The sequence below is a fragment of the Oncorhynchus keta genome, unplaced genomic scaffold (genome assembly GCF_023373465.1).
Source record: "Oncorhynchus keta strain PuntledgeMale-10-30-2019 unplaced genomic scaffold, Oket_V2 Un_contig_22762_pilon_pilon, whole genome shotgun sequence".
Taxonomy (NCBI): domain Eukaryota; kingdom Metazoa; phylum Chordata; class Actinopteri; order Salmoniformes; family Salmonidae; genus Oncorhynchus; species Oncorhynchus keta.
Window position 1 is genome coordinate 140,419 of NW_026283041.1, and position 22,935 is coordinate 163,353.

General features: G+C 42.4%; 1 protein-coding gene across 1 annotated transcript in view; it reads right to left on the reverse strand.

The window, feature by feature from the left end:
* LOC127921614 (oxysterol-binding protein-related protein 8-like) overlaps positions 1 to 22,935 on the reverse strand; it is a 74,847-nt gene that overhangs the window by 50,309 nt on the left and 1,603 nt on the right. The window contains 1 exon segment of the mRNA XM_052505190.1: positions 5,917 to 5,923. Coding sequence (XP_052361150.1) covers positions 5,917 to 5,923 — 7 coding nt within the window.

The window sequence follows — 22,935 nt, forward strand, 5'->3', positions numbered from 1 at the left end:
AAAGTTGATTCAGCTGTGGGATCGGGGCACCACCAGTACAGAGCTTGCTCAGGAATGACAGCAGGCAGGTGTGAGTGCATCTGCACGCACAGTGAGGCAAAGACTTTTGGAGGATGGCAGCAAAGAAGCCACTTCTCTCCAGGAAAAACAAAAGGTACAGGGATTGGACTGCTGAGGACTGGGGTAAAGTCATTTTCTCTGATGAATCCCGTTTCCGATTGTTTGGGGCATCCGGAAAAAAGCTTGTCTGGAGAAGACATCAGTCCTGTGTCATGCCAACAGTAAAGCATCCTGAGACCATTTATGTGTGGGGTTGCTTCTCAGCCAAGGGAGTGGGCTTACTCACAGCCATGAATAAATAATGGTACCAACACATCCTCTGAGAGCAACTCCTCCCAACCATCCAGGAACAGTTTGGTGACGAACAATGCCTTTTCCAGCATGATGGAGCACCTTGCCATAAGGCAAAAGTGATAACTAAGTGGCTCGGGGAACAAACCATCGATATTTTGGGTCCATGGCAAGGAAACTCCCCAGACCTTAATCCCATTGAGATCTTGTGGTCAATCCTCAAGAGGCGGGTGGACAAACAAAAACCCACAAATTCTGACAAACTCCAAGCATTGATTATGCAAGAATGGGCTGCCATCAGTCAGGATGTGGCCCAGAAGTTAATTGACAGCATGCCAGGGCAGATTGCAGAGGTCTTGAAAAAGAAGGGTCAACACTGCAAATATTGACTCTTTGCATCAACTATTTGTAATTATCAATAAAAGCCTTTGACACTTATGAAATGCTTGTAATTATACTTCAGTATTCCATAGTAACATCTGACAAAAATATCTAAAGACAATGAAGCAGCAAACTTTTTGGCAATTAATATTTGTGTTCTTTTGGCCACGACTGCTCTCATAACCATCAATACCATGAATATAAAATACTGAAGACGATTCATGGACTACCAATTCTATTAGACATGAGGGCATATGATATGTCTCCTGAGATCTCCTACCACAACCACCTCAACATACGCAGCACAATCAAGAGCTACTATTGAGGGTTGTCAACAAGTACAATATGTATTAGGCCTATGAAATAGAATGATTATTACAAGACTGATCGCCTCACAAGCAGAATCAAAAGCTGCTGTTGGGTTTGTCAAAAACGTTTTAAAAACGCTATGTCATGGATATATGGACGTTTTAAACAACATGTCTCGTTTTGTGGAGATCCGAGGACAATGTCGTGGGATGAAAAGACGACAGACTGGAGAGGGGCCCTTGAGAGGCTCCTCCAGGCTCCACACATCCTCAGAACCCACTGAACAAGCTCATCTCCATGGAGACAAGGTCGATAAGGGCCCCAAGTGCACTTAGAAGGACCCTTCCTATCTCCAATATATGGTCTAGGCACTAGGGTTGGGTCGGGGCACACTCAGTGAGACTCTAGGGTTTGTCTCCTCCATCATCAAAAAGAAAATTGGTTATGCAAGAACACCATCTCATTACCAACACCCATAGAAAGGGGAGAGAGAGAGAAAAGGAGAGATATGAGTTTAGGCTTGAAGGAGAGGCTCTTGGGTAATCAGGCTACTCAAAGCCTATTCACTGCTATCTTGCCTGCCTTATTGTGCAGACAGACAGTTCACACACACACACACACACACACACACACACACACACACACACACACACACACACACACACACACACACACACACTAAAGGCACGGACAGACCGCTAGGATTGTCGAGCATCCACCGGCCGAGATTAATCAGCACCTCTGAACAGAGTGCTGGTCGTAACTTGCAAACCGATTCTACATTTAGAAACGGGCAAAACTGACGTCCGTCAGTCACCAACGGCTGGTAACTACAACACAAAGAGAAACAAAGAAAACAAACTAACGGCAAATGAAAAGGCTGCTTGCTTACTGTGCAAACTGACAATGGGTCTGGTGAGTTCTCCTTTAGACAACAGGACAAAGAGACCATTCAAAAATTTGACGTGCTGTTTAAAATACCCTTAAATAACTTGTTTTTATTTACATTTTATTTAACCTTTATTTAACTAGGCAAGTTAGTTAAAGAACACATTCTTATTTAAAACGACGGCCTACACCAGCCAAAGCTGGGCCAATTCTGTGCCACCCTATGGGACTCCCAATCACGGCCGGTTGTGATAAAGCCTGGATTCTGTAGTGACGCCTCAACCACTGAGATGCAGTGCCTTAGACCGCTGCGCCACTCGGAAGCACAATCCCAATTCAATTCCTAGCCCCTACATCACTTTAACCCTGTTGCATACACCCATCCGATCTTTTCAGATCTATCAGGGGAAATGGGCTGGGAGCTAGGAGTTGATTTGGGACTGGGCCTATATCGAGTTGATTTGGGACTGGGCCTATATCTAGGAGCTGATTTGGATCTAGGACTATATCGAGTTGATTTGGGACTGGGCCTATATCTTGCCCTCTTTTGGAGAATCTTGTCCTAAAATAATGGCTGAATTGGAACTGGGCCTATATCAAATCAAATCAAATTTTATTTGTCACATACACATGGTTAGCAGATGTTAATGCGAGTGTAGCGAAATGCTTGTGCTTCTAGTTCCGACAAATGCAGTGATAACCAACAAGTAATCTAACTAACAATTCCAAAACTACTGTCTTATACACAGTGTAAGGGGATAAAGAATATGTACATAAGGATATATGAATGAGTGATGGTACAGAGCAGCATACAGTAGATGGTATCGAACACATACCAGTCATATACATATGAGATGAGTATGTAGACAAAGTAAACAAAGTGGCATAGTTAAAGTGGCTAGTGATACATCTATTGAGCTGATTTGCAACTGGGCCTATATCTAGGAGCTGATTTGGGACTGGGCCTATATCTAGGAGCTGATTTGGATCTAGGACTATATCGAGTTGATTTGGGACTGGGCCTATATCTTGCCCTCTTTTGGAGAATCTTGTCCTAAAATAATGGCTGAATTGGAACTGGGCCTATATCAAATCAAATCAAATGTTTAATTTGTCACATACACATGGTTAGCAGATGTTAATGTGGAGTGTGTAGCGCCTAAATTGATTTGTATTATCTAGTATTATCAAATACAGTGATAACCAATCTTGCCCTCTTTTGGAGAAAGTAATCTAACTAACAAATGTCCAAAACTACTGTCTTATACACATTGTGTAAGGGGATATCAAATATGTACATAAGGGATATATGAATGAGTGATGGTACAGAGCAGCATACAGTAGATGGTATTGAGTATTACAGTATATACATATGAGATGAGTATGTAGACAAAGTAAACAAAGTGGCATAGTTAAAGTGGCTAGTGATACATCTAGGAGCTGATTTGCAACTGGGCCTATATCGAGTTGATTTGGGACTGGGCCTATATCAAAGTTGATTTGAGACTGGGCCTATGTCTAGAAGTTGATTTGGGACTGGTCAAATATATCTAGGAGTTGATTTGGGACTGGGCCTATATCAAAGTCGATTTGGAACTGGGCCTATATCTGAAGTTTATTTCAAATGGGCCTATATCGAAGTTGATTTACTGCGCCTATATCTTGCCCTCTGGAATATGTAATTTGGAGAAGTTTGTCCTAAAATAATTGACTGAATTGGGATGTCATGTAGTCTGTGTGTGGTGTGGTGTGTATGGGCTGTCTGTCCTGACAAGGGATCTGAGATTAAATGTGAGCTGTGGTTTAGCAGCAAGCATTAAATCCAGAGGTGCTGACCACAGTGGCTTTCTTCTGTGATGAGTGTGGATGGTGTGGATGGAGAAAGACCCAGTGTGTGTGTATTGTGTGTGTGTGTGTGTGTGTGTGTGTGTGTGTGTGTATTGTGTGTGTGTATCAAATGTGAGTGAGTGAGGTCACGCAGGATCAGCACAATCACTTATTTTCAAATGCCCTTTTACTGAACACATACCATCATGTCCTCACTAAGGGACTGGGTAATATTGATGTATTATCATGTATTATCAAATGTCCTCAATAAGGGACTGGGTAATATTGATGTATTATCATGTATTATCAAATGTCCTCACTAAGGGACTGGGTAATATTGATGTATTATCATGTATTATCAAATGTCCTCACTAAGGGACTGGGTAATATTGATGTATTATCATGTATTATCAAATGTCCTCACTAAGGGACTGGGTAATATTGATGTATTATCATGTATTATCAAATGTCCTCACTGGTTCCAAGATTCCAAGATGGCGTAGCAGTCGGATGTGTGTTTTGTCTTGTCCCGTCCTGTCTGGTGTAAATATAGTGTAAATATAGTTTTCCTCGTTTTTTTCTGTATATATTTCGCATATTTTAATCTCACTTTCCAACTAGAGCTGAATATACTCTCCTGCAACCCGCATCACCCAATGTGGTATGGATCTGCTTTTTCTATACTTTACTTTAGAACCGAACCCCATCAGAAGCTAGCCAGCTAACTAGCTAGTACTCAGTTAGCCACTGCTAGCGGTCTTCAAAGCTAACTAGGACACCAGCGCGACATCAACCCAGAGCATATCAGACTGCTTTTTCTCTACCACATCTCCGGATTCCTACCGCAAGCTCTGAACCTTACACCGGATCATCGCAACTAGCTAGCTGCAACCGAGTGGCTACTCCTGGCTAACGCCTCTGTCCCAAAGCAAGCACCAGTTAGCCTTGAGCTAGCCTCGAGCTAAGCCCATCTCCCGACTAGCCGAAGAGGTCCAACAATACCTCTTTTGCCAATTGGCCTGGACCCTTTACTGCCGACACGGAGCCCCGCCTCGATCCATCACGACTGGTCCGCCGACATAATCGTCCGAGGTGGTTTCAACAGGCTTTTTCGTTGCGACATCGCCAAAGATCCATCTGCTGGCCAAGGCCCGCAAGCTTTCTGAATCGCTGTGTCTCCAGCTCACCTAGCGTACTAGAGCACCTGTAGCATACTCCTGGGCTACAATTACCCGGGCCCACGACCGGTCTGTCGATGTCACCGCATGAAGAGGAATAAACAGACTCACCCCATCGCGACGTCCCCAAAGGTTAACTCCCTAGCCCTCGCTATCTCCCTGCTTGCTAATTCGCCTGCTAACGGCTAGCTTGTCTAGCCCGGGCCTACGAACTGTTAGCTTGTTAGCACAGGCCTGCTAACCATCTGAATCACCGCATCCCAAACACTCTGAACCCATTTACTTTCTATCTCTTTTTGATTTTTTATTTGGTTTATACCTTCCGGAAACCTGCCTCACCCACTGTGATACGGAATCGCTATTACTTTTAATTTTTATTTTATTTTTATGACACACTCAAGAACTACATAGCTGACGACGCTGGACTGTCCATTAATCACGGTACTCCATTCTGCTTGTTGGTTTATCTGTCGGCCCAGTTGCCTAGTCAACGCCATTTTACCTGCTGTTTGTTGTGATAGCTGATTAGCCTCGCCTACTGTTTTTAGCTAGCTTTCCCAATTCAACACCTGTAATTACTGTATGCCTCGCTGTATGTCTCTCTCAAATGTCAATATGCCTTGTATACTGTTGTTCAGGTTAGTTATCATTGTTTTAGTTCACAATGGAGCCCCTAGATCCACTCTGCATACCCCTGTTACCTCCTTTGTCCCACCTCCCACACATGCAGTGACCTCACCCATTACAACCAGCATGTCCAGAGATACAACCTCTCTCATCATCACCCAGTGCCTGGGCTTACCTCTGCTGTACCCGCACCCCACCATACCCCTGTCTGCGCATTATGCCCTGAATATATTCTACCATGCCCAGAAACCTGCTCCTCTTATCCTCTGCCCCCAATGCTCTAGGCGACCAGTTTTGATAGCCTTTAGCCCTCATACTACTCCTTCTCTGTTCCGCGGGTGATGTGGAGGTAAACCCAGGCCCTGCATGTCCCCAGGTACCCTCATTTGTTGACTTCTGTGATCGAAAAGCCTTGGTTTTATGCATGTCAACATCAGAAGCCTCCTCCCTAAGTTTGTTTTACTCACTGCTTTAGCACACTCTGCTAACCCTGATGTCCTTGCCGTGTCTGAATCCTGGCTCAGGAAGGCCACCAAAAATTCAGAGATTTCCATACCCAACTATAACATCTTCCGTCAAGATAGAACTGCCAAAGGGGGCGGAGTCGCAGTCTTCTGCAGAGATAGCCTGCAAAGTAATGTCATACTTTCCAGGTCCATACCCAAACAGTTTGAACTACTAATTTTGAAAATTACTCTCCCAGAAACAAGTCTCTCACTGTTGCCGCCTGCTACCGACCAACCTCAGCTCCCAGCTGTGCCCTGGACACCATTTGTGAATTGATCGCCCCCATCTAGCTTCAGAGTTTGTTCTGTTAGGTGACCTAAACTGGGATATGCTTAACACCCCGGCAGTCCTACAATCTAAGCTAGATGCCCTCAATCTCACTCAAATCATCAAGGAACCCACCAGGTACAACCCTAACTCTGTAAACAAGGGCACCCTCATAGATGTCATCCTGACCAACTGGCCCTCCAAATATACCTCCGCTGTCTTCAACCAGGATCTCAGAGATCACTGCCTCATTGCCTGTGTCCGCCACGGAGCCGCAGTCAAACGACCACCCTCATCACTGTCAAACGCTCCCTAAAACACTTCTGTGAGCAGGCCTTTCTAATCGACCTGGCCCGGGTATCCTGGAAGGACATTGACCTCATCCCGTCAGTTGAGGACGCCTGGTCATTCTTTAAAAGTAACTTCCTCACCATTTTAGATAAGCATGCTCCGTTCAAAAATGCAGAACCAAGAACAGATACAGCCCTTGTTTCACTCCAGACCTGACTGCCCTCGACCAGCACAAAAACATCCTGTGGCGGACTGCAATAGCATCGAATAGCCCCCGTGATATGCAACTGTTCAGGAAGTCAGGAACCAATACACGCAGTCAGTCAGGAAAGCTAAGGCCAGCTTCTTCAGGCAGAAGTTTGCATCCTGTAGCTCCAACTCCAAAAAGTTCTGGGACACTGTGAAGTCCATGGAGAACAAGAGCACCTCCTCCCAGCTGCCCACTGCACTGAGGCTAGGAAACACGGTCTCCACCGATAAATCCCATGATTAGCGAAAACTTCAATAAGCACTTCTCAACGGCTGGCCATGCCTTCCGCCTGGCTACTCCAACCTCGGCCAACAGCTCCACCCCCGTAGCTCCTCACCCAAGCCTCTCCAGGTTCTCCTTTACCCAAATCCAGATAGCAGATGTTCTGAAAGAGCTGCAAAACCTGGACCCGTACAAATCAGCTGGGCTTGACAATCTGGACCTCTATTTCTGAAACTATCTGCCGCCATTGGCAACCCCTATTACCAGCCTGTTCAACCTCTCTTTCATATCGTCTGAGATCCCCAAGGATTGAAAGCTGCCGCAGTCATCCCCTCTTCAAAGGAGGAGACACCCTGGACCCAAACTGTTATAGACCTATATCCATCCTGCCCTACCTATCTAAGGTCTTCGAAAGCCAAGTCAACAAACAGGTCACTGACCATCTCGAATCCCACCGTACCTTTCTCCGCTGTGCAATCTGGTTTCCGAGCCGGTCACGGGTGCACCTCAGCCACACTCAAGGTACTAAACGATATCATAACCGCCATCGATAAAAGACAGTACTGTGCAGCCATCTTCATCGACCTCGCCAAGGCTTTCGACTCTGTCAATCACCATATTCTTATCGGCAGACTCAACAGCCTCGGTTTTTCGGATGACTGCCTTGCCTGGTTCACCAATTACTTTGCAGACAGAGTTCAGTGTGTCAAATCGGAGGGCATGCTGTCCGGTCCTCCGGCAGTCTCTATGGGGGTGCCACAGGGTTCAATTCCGGCCGACTCTTTTCTCTGTATATATCAATGATGTTGCTCTTGCTGCGGGCGATTCCCTGATCCACCTCTACGCAGACGACACCATTCTATATACTTTCGGCCCGTCATTGACACTGTGCTATCTAACCTCCAAACGAGCTTCAATGCCATACAGCACTCCTTCCGTGGCCTCCAACTGCTCTTGAACGCGAGTAAAACCAAATGCATGCTTTTCAACCGATCGCTGCCTGCACCCGCATGCCCGACTAGCATCACCACCCTGATGGTTCCGACCTTGAATATGTGGACATCTATAAGTACCTAGGTGTCTGGCTAGACTGCAAACTCTCCTTCCAGACTCACATCAAACATCTCCAATCGAAAATCAAATCAAGAGTCGGCTTTCTATTCCACAACAAAGCCTCCTTCACTCACGCTGCCAAGCTTACCCTAGTAAAACTGACTATCCTACCGATCCTCGACTCGGCGATGTCATCTACAAAATGGCTTCCAACACTCTACTCAGCAAACTGGATGCAGTCTATCACAGTGCCATCCGTTTTGTCACTAAAGCACCTTATACCACCCACCACTGCGACCTGTATGCTCTAGTCGGCTGGCCCTCACTACATATTCGTCGCCAGACCCACTGGCTCCAGGTCATCTACAAGTCCATGCTAGGTAAAGCTCCGCCTTATCTCAGTTCACTGGTCACGATGGCAACACCCATCCGTAGCACGCGCTCCAGCAGGTGTATCTCACTGATCATCCCTAAAGCCAACACCTCATTCGGCCGCCTTCGTTCCAGTACTCTGCTGCCTGTGACTGGAACATTGCAAAATCGCTGAAGTTGGAGACTTTATTTCCCTCACCAACTTCAAACATCAGCTATCCGAGCAGCTAACCGATCGCTGCAGCTGTACATAGTCTATAGGTAAATAGCCCACCCATTTTCACCTACCTCATTCCCATACTGTTTTTATACAGTTTTTTTATTTATTTACTTTTCTGCTCTTTTGCACACCAATATCTCTCTACCTGTACATGATCATCTGATCATTTATCACTCCAGTGTTAATCTGCAAAATTGTATTATTCGCCTACCTCCTCATGCCTTTTGCACACATTGTATATAGACTGCCCATTTTTTCTACTGTGTTATTGACTTGTTAATTGTTTACTCCATGTGTAACTCTGTGTTGTCTGTTCACACTGCTATGCTTTATCTTGGCCAGGTCGCAGTTGCAAATGAGAACTTGTTCTCAACTAGCCTACCTGGTTAAATAAAGGTAAAAATAAATAAATAAATAAATAAATAAAACTAAGGGACTGGGTAATATTGATGTCTTATCATGTATCACCAAATGTCCTCACTAAAAAGGCTAGTCAGTAGTCTACATGCTAGTCCTATAAAAGGCTAGCCAGTAGGCTACATTATATTAGTCCTATAAAAGGCTAGTCAGTAGGCTACATTATATTAGTCCTATAAAAGGCTAGTCAGTAGTCTACATGCTAGTCCTATAAAAGCCTAGTCAGTAGTCTACATGCTAGTCCTATAAAAGGCTAGTCAGTAGTCTACATGCTAGTCCTATAAAAAGGCTAGTCAGTAAGCTACATTATATTAGTCCTATAAAAGGCTAGTCAGTAGTCTACATTATATTAGTCCTATAAAAGGCTAGTCAGTAGTCTATATTATATTAGTCCTACAAAAGGCTAGTCAGTAGTCTACATTATATTAGTCCTATAAAAGGCTAGTCAGTAAGCTATATTATATTAGTCCTATAAAAGGCTAGTCAGTAGTCTACATTATATTAGTCCTATAAAAGGCTAGTCAGTAAGCTACATTATATTAGTCCTATAAAAGGCTAGTCAGTAAGCTACATTATTTACATTTACATTTAAGTCATTTAGCAGACGCTTTTATCCAGAGCGACTTACAAATTGGATATTAGTCCTATAAAAGCTAGTCAGTAAGCTACATTATATTAGTCCTATAAAAGGCTAGTCAGTAAGCTACATTATATTAGTCCTATAAAAGGCTAGTCAGTAAGCTACATTATATTAATCCTATAAAAGGCTAGTCAGTAAGCTACATTATATTAGTCCTATAAAAGGCTAGTCAGTAAACTACATTATATTAGTCCTATAAAAGGCTAGTCAGTAAGCTACATTATATTAGTCCTATAAAAGGCTAGTCAGTAAGCTATATTATATTAGTCCTATTAGTCCAGTAAGCTACATTATATTAGTCCTATAAAAGGCTAGTCAGTAAGCTACATTATATTAGTACTATAGTCCTATATTATATTAGTCCTATAAAAGGCTAGTCAGTAGTCTACATTATATTAGTCCTATAAAAAGGCTAGTCAGTAAGCTACATTATATTAGTCCTATAAAAGGCTTGTCAGTAAGCTACATTATTTACATTTACATTTAAGTCATTTAGCAGACGCTTTTATCCAGAGCGACTTACAAATTGGATATTAGTCCTATAAAAGCTAGTCAGTAAGCTACATTATATTAGTCCTATAAAAGGCTAGTCAGTAAGCTACATTATATTAGTCCTATAAAAGGCTAGTCAGTAAGCTACATTATATTAATCCTATAAAAGGCTAGTCAGTAAGCTACATTATATTAGTCCTATAAAAGGCTAGTCAGTAAACTACATTATATTAGTCCTATAAAAGGCTAGTCAGTAAGCTACATTATATTAGTCCTATAAAAGGCTAGTCAGTAAGCTATATTATATTAGTCCTATAAAAGGCTAGTCAGTAAGCTACATTATATTAGTCCTATAAAAGGCTAGTCAGTAAGCTACATTATATTAGTACTATAAAAGGGTCAGTAAGCTACATTATATGAGTCCTATAAAAAGGCTAGTCATTAAGCTACATTTTATTAGTCCTATAAGAGGCTAGTCAGTAAACTACATTATATTAGTACTATACAAGGCTAGTCAGTAAGCTACATTATATTAGTCCTATAAAAGGCTAGTCAGTAAGCTACATTATATTAGTCCTATAAAAGGCTAGTCAGTAAGCTATATTATATTAGTCCTATAAAAGGCTAGTCAGTAGTCTACATTATATTAGTCCTATAAAAGGCTAGTCAGTAAGCTACATTATATTAGTCCTATAAAAGGCTGTCAGTAAGCTACATTATATTAGTCCTATAAAAGGCTAGTCAGTAAGCTACATTATATTAGTCCTATAAAAGGCTAGTCAGTAAGCTACATTATATTAGTCCTATAAAAGGCTAGTCAGTAAGCTACATTATATTAGTCCTACAAAAGGCTAGTCAGTAAGCTACATTATATTAGTCCTATAAAAGGCTAGTCAGTAAGCTACATTATATTAGTCCTATAAAAGGATAGTCAGTAAGCTACATTATATTAGTCCTATAAAAGGCTAGTCAGTAAGCTACATTATATTAGTCCTATAAAAGGCTAGTCAGTAAACTACATTATATTAGTCCTATAAAAGGCTAGTCAGTAAGCTACATTATATTAGTCCTATAAAAGGCTAGTCAGTAAACTACATTATATTAGTCCTATAAAAGGCTAGTCAGTAAGCTACATTATATTAGTCCTATAAAAAGGCTAGTCAGTAAGCTACATTATATTAGTCCTATAAAAGGCTAGTCAGTAAGCTACATTATATTAGTCCTATAAAAGGCTAGTCAGTAAGCTACATTATATTAGTCCTATAAAAAGGCTAGTCAGTAAGCTACATTATATTAGTCCTATAAAAGGCTAGTCAGTAAACTACATTATATTAGTCCTATAAAAGGCTAGTCAGTAAGCTACATTATATTAGTCCTATAAAAGGCTAGTCAGTAAGCTACATTATATTAGTCCTATAAAAGGCTAGTCAGTAAGCTATATTATATTAGTCCTATAAAAGGCTAGTCAGTAGTCTACATTATATTAGTCCTATAAAAGGCTAGTCAGTAAGCTACATTATATTAGTCCTATAAAAGGCTTGTCAGTAAGCTACATTATTTACATTTACATTTAAGTCATTTAGCAGACGCTTTTATCCAGAGCGACTTACAAATTGGATATTAGTCTATAAAAAAGCTAGTCAGTAAGCTACATTATATTAGTCCTATAAAAAGGCTAGTCAGTAAGCTATAATATATTAGTCCTATAAAAGGCTAGTCAGTAAGCTACATTATATTAATCCTATAAAAGGCTAGTCATTAAGCTACATTTTATTAGTCCTATTAGTCAGTAAACTACATTATATTAGTACTATACAAGGCTAGTCAGTGCTACATTATATTAGTAAAAGGCTAGTCAGTAAGCTACATTATATTATTAAAAGGCTAGTCAGTAAGCTATATTATATTAGTCCTATAAAAAAAGGCTAGTCAGTAGTCTACATTATATTAGTCCTATAAAAGGCTAGTCAGTAAGCTACATTATATTAGTCCTATAAAATCAGTAAGCTACATTATATTAGTCCTATAAGGCTAGTCAGTAAGCTACATTATATTAGTCCTATAAAAGGCTAGTCAGTAAGCTACATTATATTAGTCCTATAAAAGGCTAGTCAGTAAGCTACATTATATTAGTCCTACAAAAGGCTAGTCAGTAAGCTACATTATATTAGTCCTATAAAAGGCTAGTCAGTAAGCTACATTATATTAGTCCTATAAAAGGATAGCTGCTACATTATATTAGTCCTATAAAAGGCTAGTCAGTAAGCTACATTATATTAGTCCTATAAAAGGCTAGTCAGTAAACTACATTATATTAGTCCTATAAAGGCTAGTCAGTAAGCTACATTATATTAGTCCTATAAAAGGCTAGTCAGTAAGCTACATTATATTAGTCCTATAAAAGGCTAGTCAGTAAGCTACATTATATTAGTCCTATAAAAAGGCTAGTCAGTAAGCTACATTATTAGTCCTATAAAAGGCTAGTCAGTAAGCTACATTATATTAGTCCTATAAAAGGCTAGTCAGTAAGCTACGATATATTAGTCTATAAAGGCTAGTCAGTAAGCTACATTATATTAGTCCTATAAAAGGCTAGTCAGTAAACTACATTATATTAGTCCTATAAAAGGCTAGTCAGTAAGCTACATTATATTAGTCCTATAAAAGGCTAGTCAGTAAGCTACATTATATTAGTCCTATAAAGGCTAGTCAGAGCTACATTATATTAGTCCTATAAAAGGCTAGTCATTAGACATTATATTAGTCCTATAAAAGGCTAGTCAGTAAACTACATTATATTAGTCTATAAAAGGCTAGTCAGTAAGCTACATTATATTAGTCCTATAGGTAGTCAGTAAGCTACATTATATTAGTCCTATAAAAAGGCTAGTCAGCTACATTATATTAGTCCTATAAAAGGCTAGTCAGTAAGCTACATTATATTAGTCCTATAAAAGGCTAGTCAGTAAACTACATTATATTAGTCCTATAAAAGGCTAGTCAGTGTCATTATATTAGTCCTATAAAAGGGTCAGTAAGCTACATGCAGTATGCTGTCTGAGTGTAAAGCTCTTATAGCAGAACATGTCATTGATCATTGTAACTGTTTTTAATGTGTTTACGATGACTAGACCTCTTGCCAGGTGTCTTTCTGGTTCTAAACAAGGTCAGATGTTAGAGGTCAAATCAGGGTGCCTACAACTGCAAATCAAATGTTCAACGTCAGTCTCACCAGTAAGAGATGTTGTCTCCCAAATGGCACCCCATTCCCTAAAGTGCCATTTGGGTTGATCCTATTAAAATGTTATTGATGTTCTGAGTCATGGCTGTGATTCAATGAAATGTTTCTCATTGGTTTATCTTCTATCCCTGAGGAGTAATTATAGAAGGCTATACAGTGTCCTTGTTAGAGGTGCACCTGGCTGGGTCCTGTTCAGTAGACACCAAAATGGAAGAAAACAGAGTAAAACCGGAAGGAACTAGTAGTATATGTCCGGTAAAAAAAAAAAGAGGCAATTTTCGACTTCTGCTGCATTTGGTTTTGAAACGTTTGCTAAGGTGGCCCCTAATTAACACAATGTTTTGTTTGGTGTGAGTAGTGATGAATTAAGGGTGTCCTGTACTTCGTTGTAGCTACCAAGATGCATGCGTTTTACTATCTGCCTAGAACCCACCTCCTGAATGTATTGACTGGATGTGCCCAGCAGTATGTCATCAAGTGTTGATAGTTGAGTTAGTTGATGTAAACACCTACAGTCACACATGCAAGCAGAGCCCTGACTGAAGGCACTACAGTCCGCAACAAACATCTGAGAGAAACAGAGAAGGGATTGAGAGAGAGATGGTATAAATAGTGACAGAGCAAAAGGAAGGAGAAGAAAAGATAGGACATTACATGAAGTGGCTTTTGATAGAGCTCTGGTCAAAAGCAGTGTAATACATCAGTATAGGGTGTCACTTGGGAAGCTCTCATTCTGAAGGCTCTATGGAGAGATGTGCTAGAGAGAAATGGCTGACTGGTTGACACAAAGCTCTCTGTAAACCTTACTGTCATCCATCTACCTTGTTAAATGAAGACTGTCTGTCTGGATAGGTTGAGTCAACTGTCTAGCAGGACCAGACAATGTTTATTCATTCAAATTAAATCCATTTAATATATCACCTCCCTTTAAGGATATTGGACATGGGAGGGATGTTTGGTTATTTGGCTGAGGAGTTTCAGATTAGGCATCTTTTGTGTGTGCGTGCGTGTGTGTGTGTGTGTCAGGGTTTTTGACCGGCAGCATTTTAAATGACCGGACATGCATTGGGTGCGGTGCTAACCTGATTAGGATGTCGACCCACGGAGTTCAGAAGGACAGAAATCACATTTCGTTGATGATTATTCATCTTCAGAGAACATGATCCAGGATGCAACGGGGTGCCTCCTTCTTACCCAATTCAGATGTGCACTTTGAAGATATCTACTTTTCCTCAGCAAACAAGACCAGCAATGGATCACTTGACTCATTTGCCTATGTTAGTCTACTATCCCCCAAAGTGGAAAAGTTGATCTATTATAATGGTCAGCTTGTCGTTCTGTGTGAGAAAGAAATAGCCTATTCTAAACAGACTGGGGCCGTCGTGGGACGATAGATCCCAAATTCATACAACCAGTAGGCCTAGGATACATCCCAAAAAACGTTAAAAAGCAAAGATGTTCATGCAACAGATCGTTAGGGATATATTTTTTCTTCACATTATAAACGTAGTAAGCTTTGCGCGAATGTTCACTCCATAACGCAATTAGCGGAAAACAGTCAAAAGCACACCATACATGCACGCGGTTTCATGAGGCAGAGATGAAAATATCAGTTAGAAATGTGGAAAGAGGGAGATCTAAAGGCAACCAGCCTGGGTTGATAATATAACAGGATTGTGTCTTTGGCTACCGCACAATGAAAGAAAGAAAGTTTATTTGAAACACAATAGAACATGAGAGAAATAGGCTACTGGTTACAATGGCACATGGAAGTCTATATAAATTATTGCCTGCACGTTTGGTTGGATTTTGGCAACTTTGAAGCAAGGCAAGACAGGCCTCACAATATGTAGTATTATATATATACGCATATATATATATATGTATATTATAATATATACGCTTGGATTGCGTCCTATCTGACAGGTCGCTCCTACCAGGTGGCGTGGCGAGAATCTGTCTCCTCACCACGCGCTCTCACCACTGGTGTCCCCCAGGGCTCTGTTCTAGGCCCTCTCCTATTCTCGCTATACACCAAGTCACTTGGCTCTGTCATAACCTCACATGGTCTCTCCTATCATTGCTATGCAGACTACACACAATTAATCTTCTCCTTTCCCCCTTCTGATGACCAGGTGGCGAATCGCATCTCTGCATGTCTGGCAGACATATCAGTGTGGATGACGGATCACCACCTCAAGCTGAACCTCGGCAAGACGGAGCTGCTCTTCCTCCCGGGGAAGGACTGCCCGTTCCATGATCTCGCCATCACGGTTGACAACTCCATTGTGTCCTCCTCCCAGAGCGCTAAGAACCTTGGCGTGATCCTGGACAACACCCTGTCGTTCTCAACTAACATCAAGGTGGTGGCCCGTTCCTGTAGGTTCATGCTCTACAACATCCGCAGAGTACGACCCTGCCTCACACAGGAAGCGGCGCAGGTCCTAATCCAGGCACTTGTCATCTCCCGTCTGGATTACTGCAACTCGCTGTTGGCTGGGCTCCCTGCCTGTGCCATTAAACCCTACAACTCATCCAGAACGCCGCAGCCCGTCTGGTGTTCAACCTTCCCAAGTTCTCTCACGTCACCCCGCTCCTCTGCTCTCTCCACTGGCTTCCAGTTGAAGCTCGCATCCCGCTACAAGACCATGGTGCTTGCCACGGAGCTGTGAGGGGAACGGCACCTCAGTACCTCCAGGCTCTGATCAGGCCCTACACCCAAACAATGGCACTGCGTTCATCCACCTCTGGCCTGCTCGCCTCCCTACCACTGAGGAAGTACAGTTCCCGCTCAGCCCAGTCAAAACTGTTCGCTGCTCTGGCTCCCCAATGGTGGAACACACTCCCTCACGACGCCAGGACAGCGGAGTCAATCACCACCTTCCGGAGACACCTGAAACCCCACCTCTTTAAGGAATACCTAGGATAGGATAAAGTAATCCTTCTCACCCCCCTTAAAAGATTTAGATGCACTATTGTAAAGTGGCTGTTCCACTGGATGTCATAAGGTGAATGCACCAATTTGTAAGTCGCTCTGGATAAGAGCGTCTGCTAAATGACTTAAATGTAAATGTAATGTAGTAAAACCTTCAAGGTTTCAAACCATTATATTCTATTGGTGGGGCAAACTCCCCTATTTTATTTTTCCCGATGCATGCCAGCAAAGCCACGACACAACACAACATTCTCTAGTTGTGCTGTGATTGGCTTAGTGTTCTGTCACTCATGGGGACACTAAATCACTGCAAAATCTACGGGTAGAGCTTGAAAATTCAAGCCCCTTGGGTGCTGCCATAGAGTTACAAGTTTGATGACAAAATTTGCCCACGAAGGACCGCTGCGCCACCTTCCTAATCAAGTGAGCACAGCACAACAAGGGGAGCCCAAAAATGTATTGTATGTTGCTGCATAAATGATGTAACACGCCAGGGATATATGTATACTGTAGCTAAGAAAGTAATACTAAGTGAATGTTGTGTAGTAAGCTGTTAGGTGCCCAAGTGCCTCAACAGCCTACTGTTCTGACTTGGATATCCACATGTAGTGTCACGCCTGACCATAGAGAGCCCTTGTTTTCTCTCTGGTGTAGTAGGTCAGGGCGTGACTAGGGGTTGTGTAGTTTATAATTTCTATGTGGTATTCTAGTTTTCATATTTCTACGTTGGTGTGCTTGGTATGGTTCCCAATTAGAGGCAGCTGGTAATCGTTGTCTCTAATTGGGGATCATATTTAGGTAGCCGTTTTTCCACCTGTGTTTGTGGGATATTGTTTTTGAGTTAGTGCATGTTGCACCTCAGTACTGCACGGTCGTTGTTTGTTTCTGGTTTTGTTTGAAAAGTTTCACTAAAATAAAGATGTGGAACTTTAATCACGCTGCGCCTTGGTCCGTCTCTCCACACGTCCGTGACATGTAGCCTATAGCCTGTTTTAGAGATATGTAATCATTGAATATTGTACGACCTTTCATTGTCTGCTGATATGCTCCTTCATTTATCCTATGGTTTTGACTTGGTGTACAGGGAGAATACTGTAAAACAGCCCATGTTTTGAAATGTACAGCAACAGATTTCAGAAGTGCTGAACAAATAGTTATTTTGACTATGTCCTTCCTAGCTCGCTATTGAATGTCTTAAAATCGAAATTACACATGGCCTTTTATCCGCTCATCGTCCCCTTACTCCATAGTTTAAAAAAAACAGTAAATAGCTGATATGTTTTGATGTACAAGGCTCCGCTGAGAGCCAGGTGTAGCAGTGGTAAGGATTCACTCCATGGTGCTGAAAAGAAAGCTCTGCTGTTGGGATAGTTTTATGTAGGCCCTAACAGTTTGTGGGAACTGTTTGTCACCGTTGTAGTGCAATTAATGTATTGTTTATTGTTGTGCTGTGCTGTGTAAAGGCTTTGCTGGCAGTTTGCCCCACCAAGATTGACATGCTAAAATAAATTATTTCACAATAGGATCATTATATCTTTGGGGGACAAGGTCTTATGCTTCACATTTCTCTCTGCTTTTCCTCTAAAGAAACACTCAACATTCACCCTACATAAACCTAGAACTTAGGCTGACAAGAAACCAAGAAAGCCAATGCTAACCAACACAAACCAATGCTAACCAACACAAACCAATTCTAACCAAAATGGCTTTTCAACAGTGACATTTGTTTGTTTGTCGTTTGTCAGCTGAAACCGAAGCAAAAGTTCAGGCTTCACCTGTTCTCTGCTTTCCCCTGAAAACGGATACTTGTGGTTTCTGACTACCCACTGAGGGTGTACCAACGCTAACCAAAATAACATTTCAACAGTCAGAGTTCTTTGTTCCCACTTCTCCATAACTAAAGGGAATATAAACACCCCTATGAAGATGTTTCTGTGGAACCAACCGCAAACATCCTTTTTCCATCCAGTCCCAGTGAGACGGTTCGTACCATGATGCTGTGAGGGGGTGGCATGGCACCGTATTTACACCCTGAACAACAGATATGATGATCTTTAGGGATGGATCATTATATAAGACAGTGAAGTGTACATTGTGTGTGTTTTTGTCATGTCTATGGATGGAGTGCACACACACACACACACACACACACACACACACACACACACACACACACACACACACACACACACACACACACACACACACACACACACACACACACACACGCACACACACACACACACACGGCATTACAGCTTTGATGAACACTGACACTGTCGCCATGTTTTCGGGAAGAACCGAAAGGTTCCCTAGCAACAGCTGGCCTGACAACAATTGGGGAAGGGTGAAAATATTACCTGCTATACGCACGAGGAAAAAGCATCAATTTTGAGTTTTGGGGGCATAAATCAGTGTGCAGTCAGGTATGCTGCTTGCTTTACATTTGCCATGGCAACAAGGTCACCACCACCATTTTGGTGGTAGATAGAGCAGCACAGAGCAGCACGGAGCAGGATGGAGCAGCACAGAGCAGGATGGAGCAGAACGGGAGCAGGATGGAGCAGAACGGAGCAGGATGGAGCAGCACAGAGCAGCACGGAGCAGGATGGAGCAGCACAGAGCAGGATGGAGCAGAACGGGAGCAGGATGGAGCAGCACAGAGCAGGATGGAGCAGAACGGAGCAGGATGGAGCAGCACGGAGCAGGATGGAGCAGAACGGGAGCAGGATGGAGCAGCACGGAGCAGGATGGAGCAGAACGGAGCAGGATGGAGCAGAACGGAGCAGGATGGAGCAGCACAGAGCAGGATGGAGCAGCACAGAGCAGGATGGAGCAGCACAGAGCAGGATGGAGCAGAACGGAGCAGGATGGAGCAGCACAGAGCAGGATGGAGCAGAACGGAGCAGGATGGAGCAGAACGGGAGCAGGATGGAGCAGAACGGGAGCAGGATGGAGCAGAATGGGAGCAGGATGGAGCAGAACGGAGCAGGATGGAGCAGAACGGAGCTGTGTGCCAAAGTGGGCAATGATGTCAATAAGACATATTTTGGCAAACAGTCTATTTCACAACCAGAAAAATAAGCACTCTATCTGGTTGTAATCTGACCAGATAACAAACTAAATATGCCATCTTTCCCTGGATGTAACAGAGACCAGTTGGCTATAATCTGCATGATATCATTTGACAATCTCAATCAGAAAACCAGATTACTAACAGGAAAAAATTTCATGTTCTTAATTTTGTCCAGTGGGGATAGCAGGATGGTGCAGTGCAGAGCAGGATGGACAGTGGGCAGCATGGTGCAGTGCTACAGGTGGGCAGAACATGGTGCAGTGCAGCACAGTGGGATAGCATGGTGCAGTGCTACAGTGGGATGGAGCAGCAGCGTGGTGCAGTGCTACAGTGGGATAGCAACAGGGTGCAGTGCGGGAGCAGTGGGATAGCGTGGTGCAGTGCTACAGTGGGATAGCATGGTGCAGTGCTAGCAGTGGGATAGCATGGTGCAGTGCTACAGTGGGATAGCATGGTGCAGTTCTACAGTGGGATAGCGTGGTGCAGTGCTACAGTGGGATAGCATGGTGCAGTGCTACAGTGGGATAGCATGGTGCAGTGCTACAGTGGGATATCGTGGACAGTTCTACAGTGGGATAGCGTGGTGCAGTGCTACAGTGGGATAGCATGGTGCAGTGCTACAGTGGGATAGCATGGTGCAGTGCTACAGTGGGATAGAGTGGTGTAGTGCTACAGTGGGATAGCATGGTGCAGTGCTACAGTGGGATAGCATGGTGCAGTTCTACAGTGGGATAGCGTGGTGCAGTGCTACAGTGGGATAGCATGGTGCAGTGCTACAGTGGGATAGCATGGTGCAGTGCTACAGTGGGATAGAGTGGTGCAGTGCTACAGTGGGATAGCATGGTGCAGTGCTACAGTGGGAGGCAGGCATGTAGCAATCTCGGGAGTTTTTAAAGCGACCGGTATTGCTCCTAAAACCTGTTGCACCATTTAGGTCATTGTGCCACATCCACAGGACAGTGGGAGGGTTAAAATACACATTTCCTTTGCTAAATGGAAAATAAACAGGAAATCTGCTGGATTAATGATATACAGTACCAGTCAAAAGTTTGGACACAACTACTCATTTATTTGTACTATTTTCTACATTGTAGAATAATAGTGAAGACACCAAGAGTGTGCAAAGCTGTCATCATGGCAAAGGGTAGCTACTTTGAATAATCTCAAAAATAAAGTATATTTTGATTTGTTTACCACTAGTTTGGTTATTACATGTGTTTCTTAATAGTTTTGAGGTCTTCACTATTATTATACAATGTAGAAAAATGTAAAAGTAAAGAAAAACCCTTGAATGAGTATGTGTCCATTGATTGTTGAAGGATATAAATGTACAAATACCTCATGAGCATAGTTCAACTGTCTTACCCCATCAGAACCACAAATATAATATTTTGGGTTCTGATGTATAGCCAGAAGACAAGGTTAAAACTTCTTATGGCTGGGGGACAGTATTGAGTAGCTTGGATGAATAAGGTGCCCAGAGTAAATTGCCTGCTCCTCAGTCCCAGATGCTAATATGTGCATATTATTGGTATATTTGGATAGTAAACACTCGGAAGTTTCTAATACTGTTTGAATGATGTCTGTGAGTATAACAGAACTCAGAATAGTAGGCAAAAACCTGAGAAATCTGAAGTTGGTCGATTTTCAACTCAGCCCCCATACAGTGGGATTTTGGTCATTTGCACTTCCTAAGGCTTCCACTAGATGTCAACAGCCGTTAGAAACTTGTTTGATGCTTCTACAATGAAGGGGGCTGAATGAGAGGGGAATGAGTCAGAGGTCTGCCAGCAGTCACGCACTGGTGACACGCATTTCACATGAGAGGTATCTCCGTTCCTTTGCTTTTCTGAAGACAAAGGAATTCTCCGGTTGGAAGATTATTGAAGATTTATGTTAAAAACATCCTAAAGATTGATTCCATACATCGTTTGACAAGTTTCTACGGACTGTAACGGAACTTTTGAAATTTTGTCTGCAACTAGTGAACGCGCTTCGTGAGTTTTGATTTGTTTACCAAACGCGCCAACAAAAGTAGCTATTTGGACATAAATGGACATTATCGAACAAATCAAACATTTATTGTGGAACTGGGATGAAGATCATCAAAAGGTAAGTGAATATTTATAATGTTATTTCTGACATCTGGTGACTCCAACATGGCGGATATTTATATTTGTTCTCTGAGCGCCGTTCTCAGATTATTGCATGGTTTGCTTTTTCCGTAAAGCTTTTTTGAAATCTGACACAGCGGTTGCATTATGGAGAAGTGTATCTAAGGTTCCATGCATAACACTTGTATTTTCATCAACATTTATAATGAGTATTTCTGTAAATTGATGTGGCTCTCTGCAAAATCAACGGATGTTTTTGGAACTACTGAACATAATGCACCAATGTATACTGAGAGTTTTTTTTATATAAATATGAACTTTATCAAACAAAACATACATGTTTTGAGTGTCATCTGATGAAGATCATCAAAGGTTAGTGATGAATTTTATCTCTATTTCTGCTTTTTGTGACTCCTCTCTTTGGGTGGAAAAGTGGCTGTGTTTTTCTGTGGCTTGGCTCTGACCTAACATAATCGTTTGTGGTGCTTTCGCTGTAAAGCCCATTTGAAATCGGACACTGTGGTGGGATTAACAACAAAAATTAATTATGAGATTTCTGTTGTTTTGAATTTGGCTCAACTGGCTGTTGTCATATCGATCCCGCCCTAAGAAGTGAAAACTATAATTTCTGATGTATAGACAGAAGACAAGGTTAAAAACTATCATTTTGATCTCATGAATGGGCTGTCCTTGAATCCACAGCTCTGTCGATGAATTTGAGAGTGGTTCCATTTCTCCAGCCCCATCCCTCAGCATTCTTACCAAAACAGTGCTGGGGTGCCCTCTTTGTTACTGTTTGAACTGCAGATGACCCCTTTAAGGAAGCAAAGCGATGCAGCCTGTCATCACATGGCGAGAATGGCAATGGTCCCAAATGGCACCCTATTCCCATATAGTGCACTACTTTTGACCAATTAATAGGGAATAGGGTGCCATTTGGGATACATCCCCTGTAATGACGTGCTGCAATGGTTACTCTGACCCAGGAGTGATCCAAATTACAGGGATCATCTGCTGCAGGGCTCATCTGCTGCAGGGATCATCTGCGAAAGAGATTGTGGTCTCAGCCTGACTCCCTGCTTAAATAAAGGTTCATTAAAAATAAATCCGTACTGCCATTCTGTTGTCAACAGAGCTAGCAGAGCACCGCAATTCCACCCTTTCTCCATTTCCCCATTCATGACCTCCAAAACCAATTCATGTTCAGCCTGCAAACAACGGCTATCAACAACAGCAACACAAACACAAACACAAACAGGGGAGTGTTCATTGGCAGT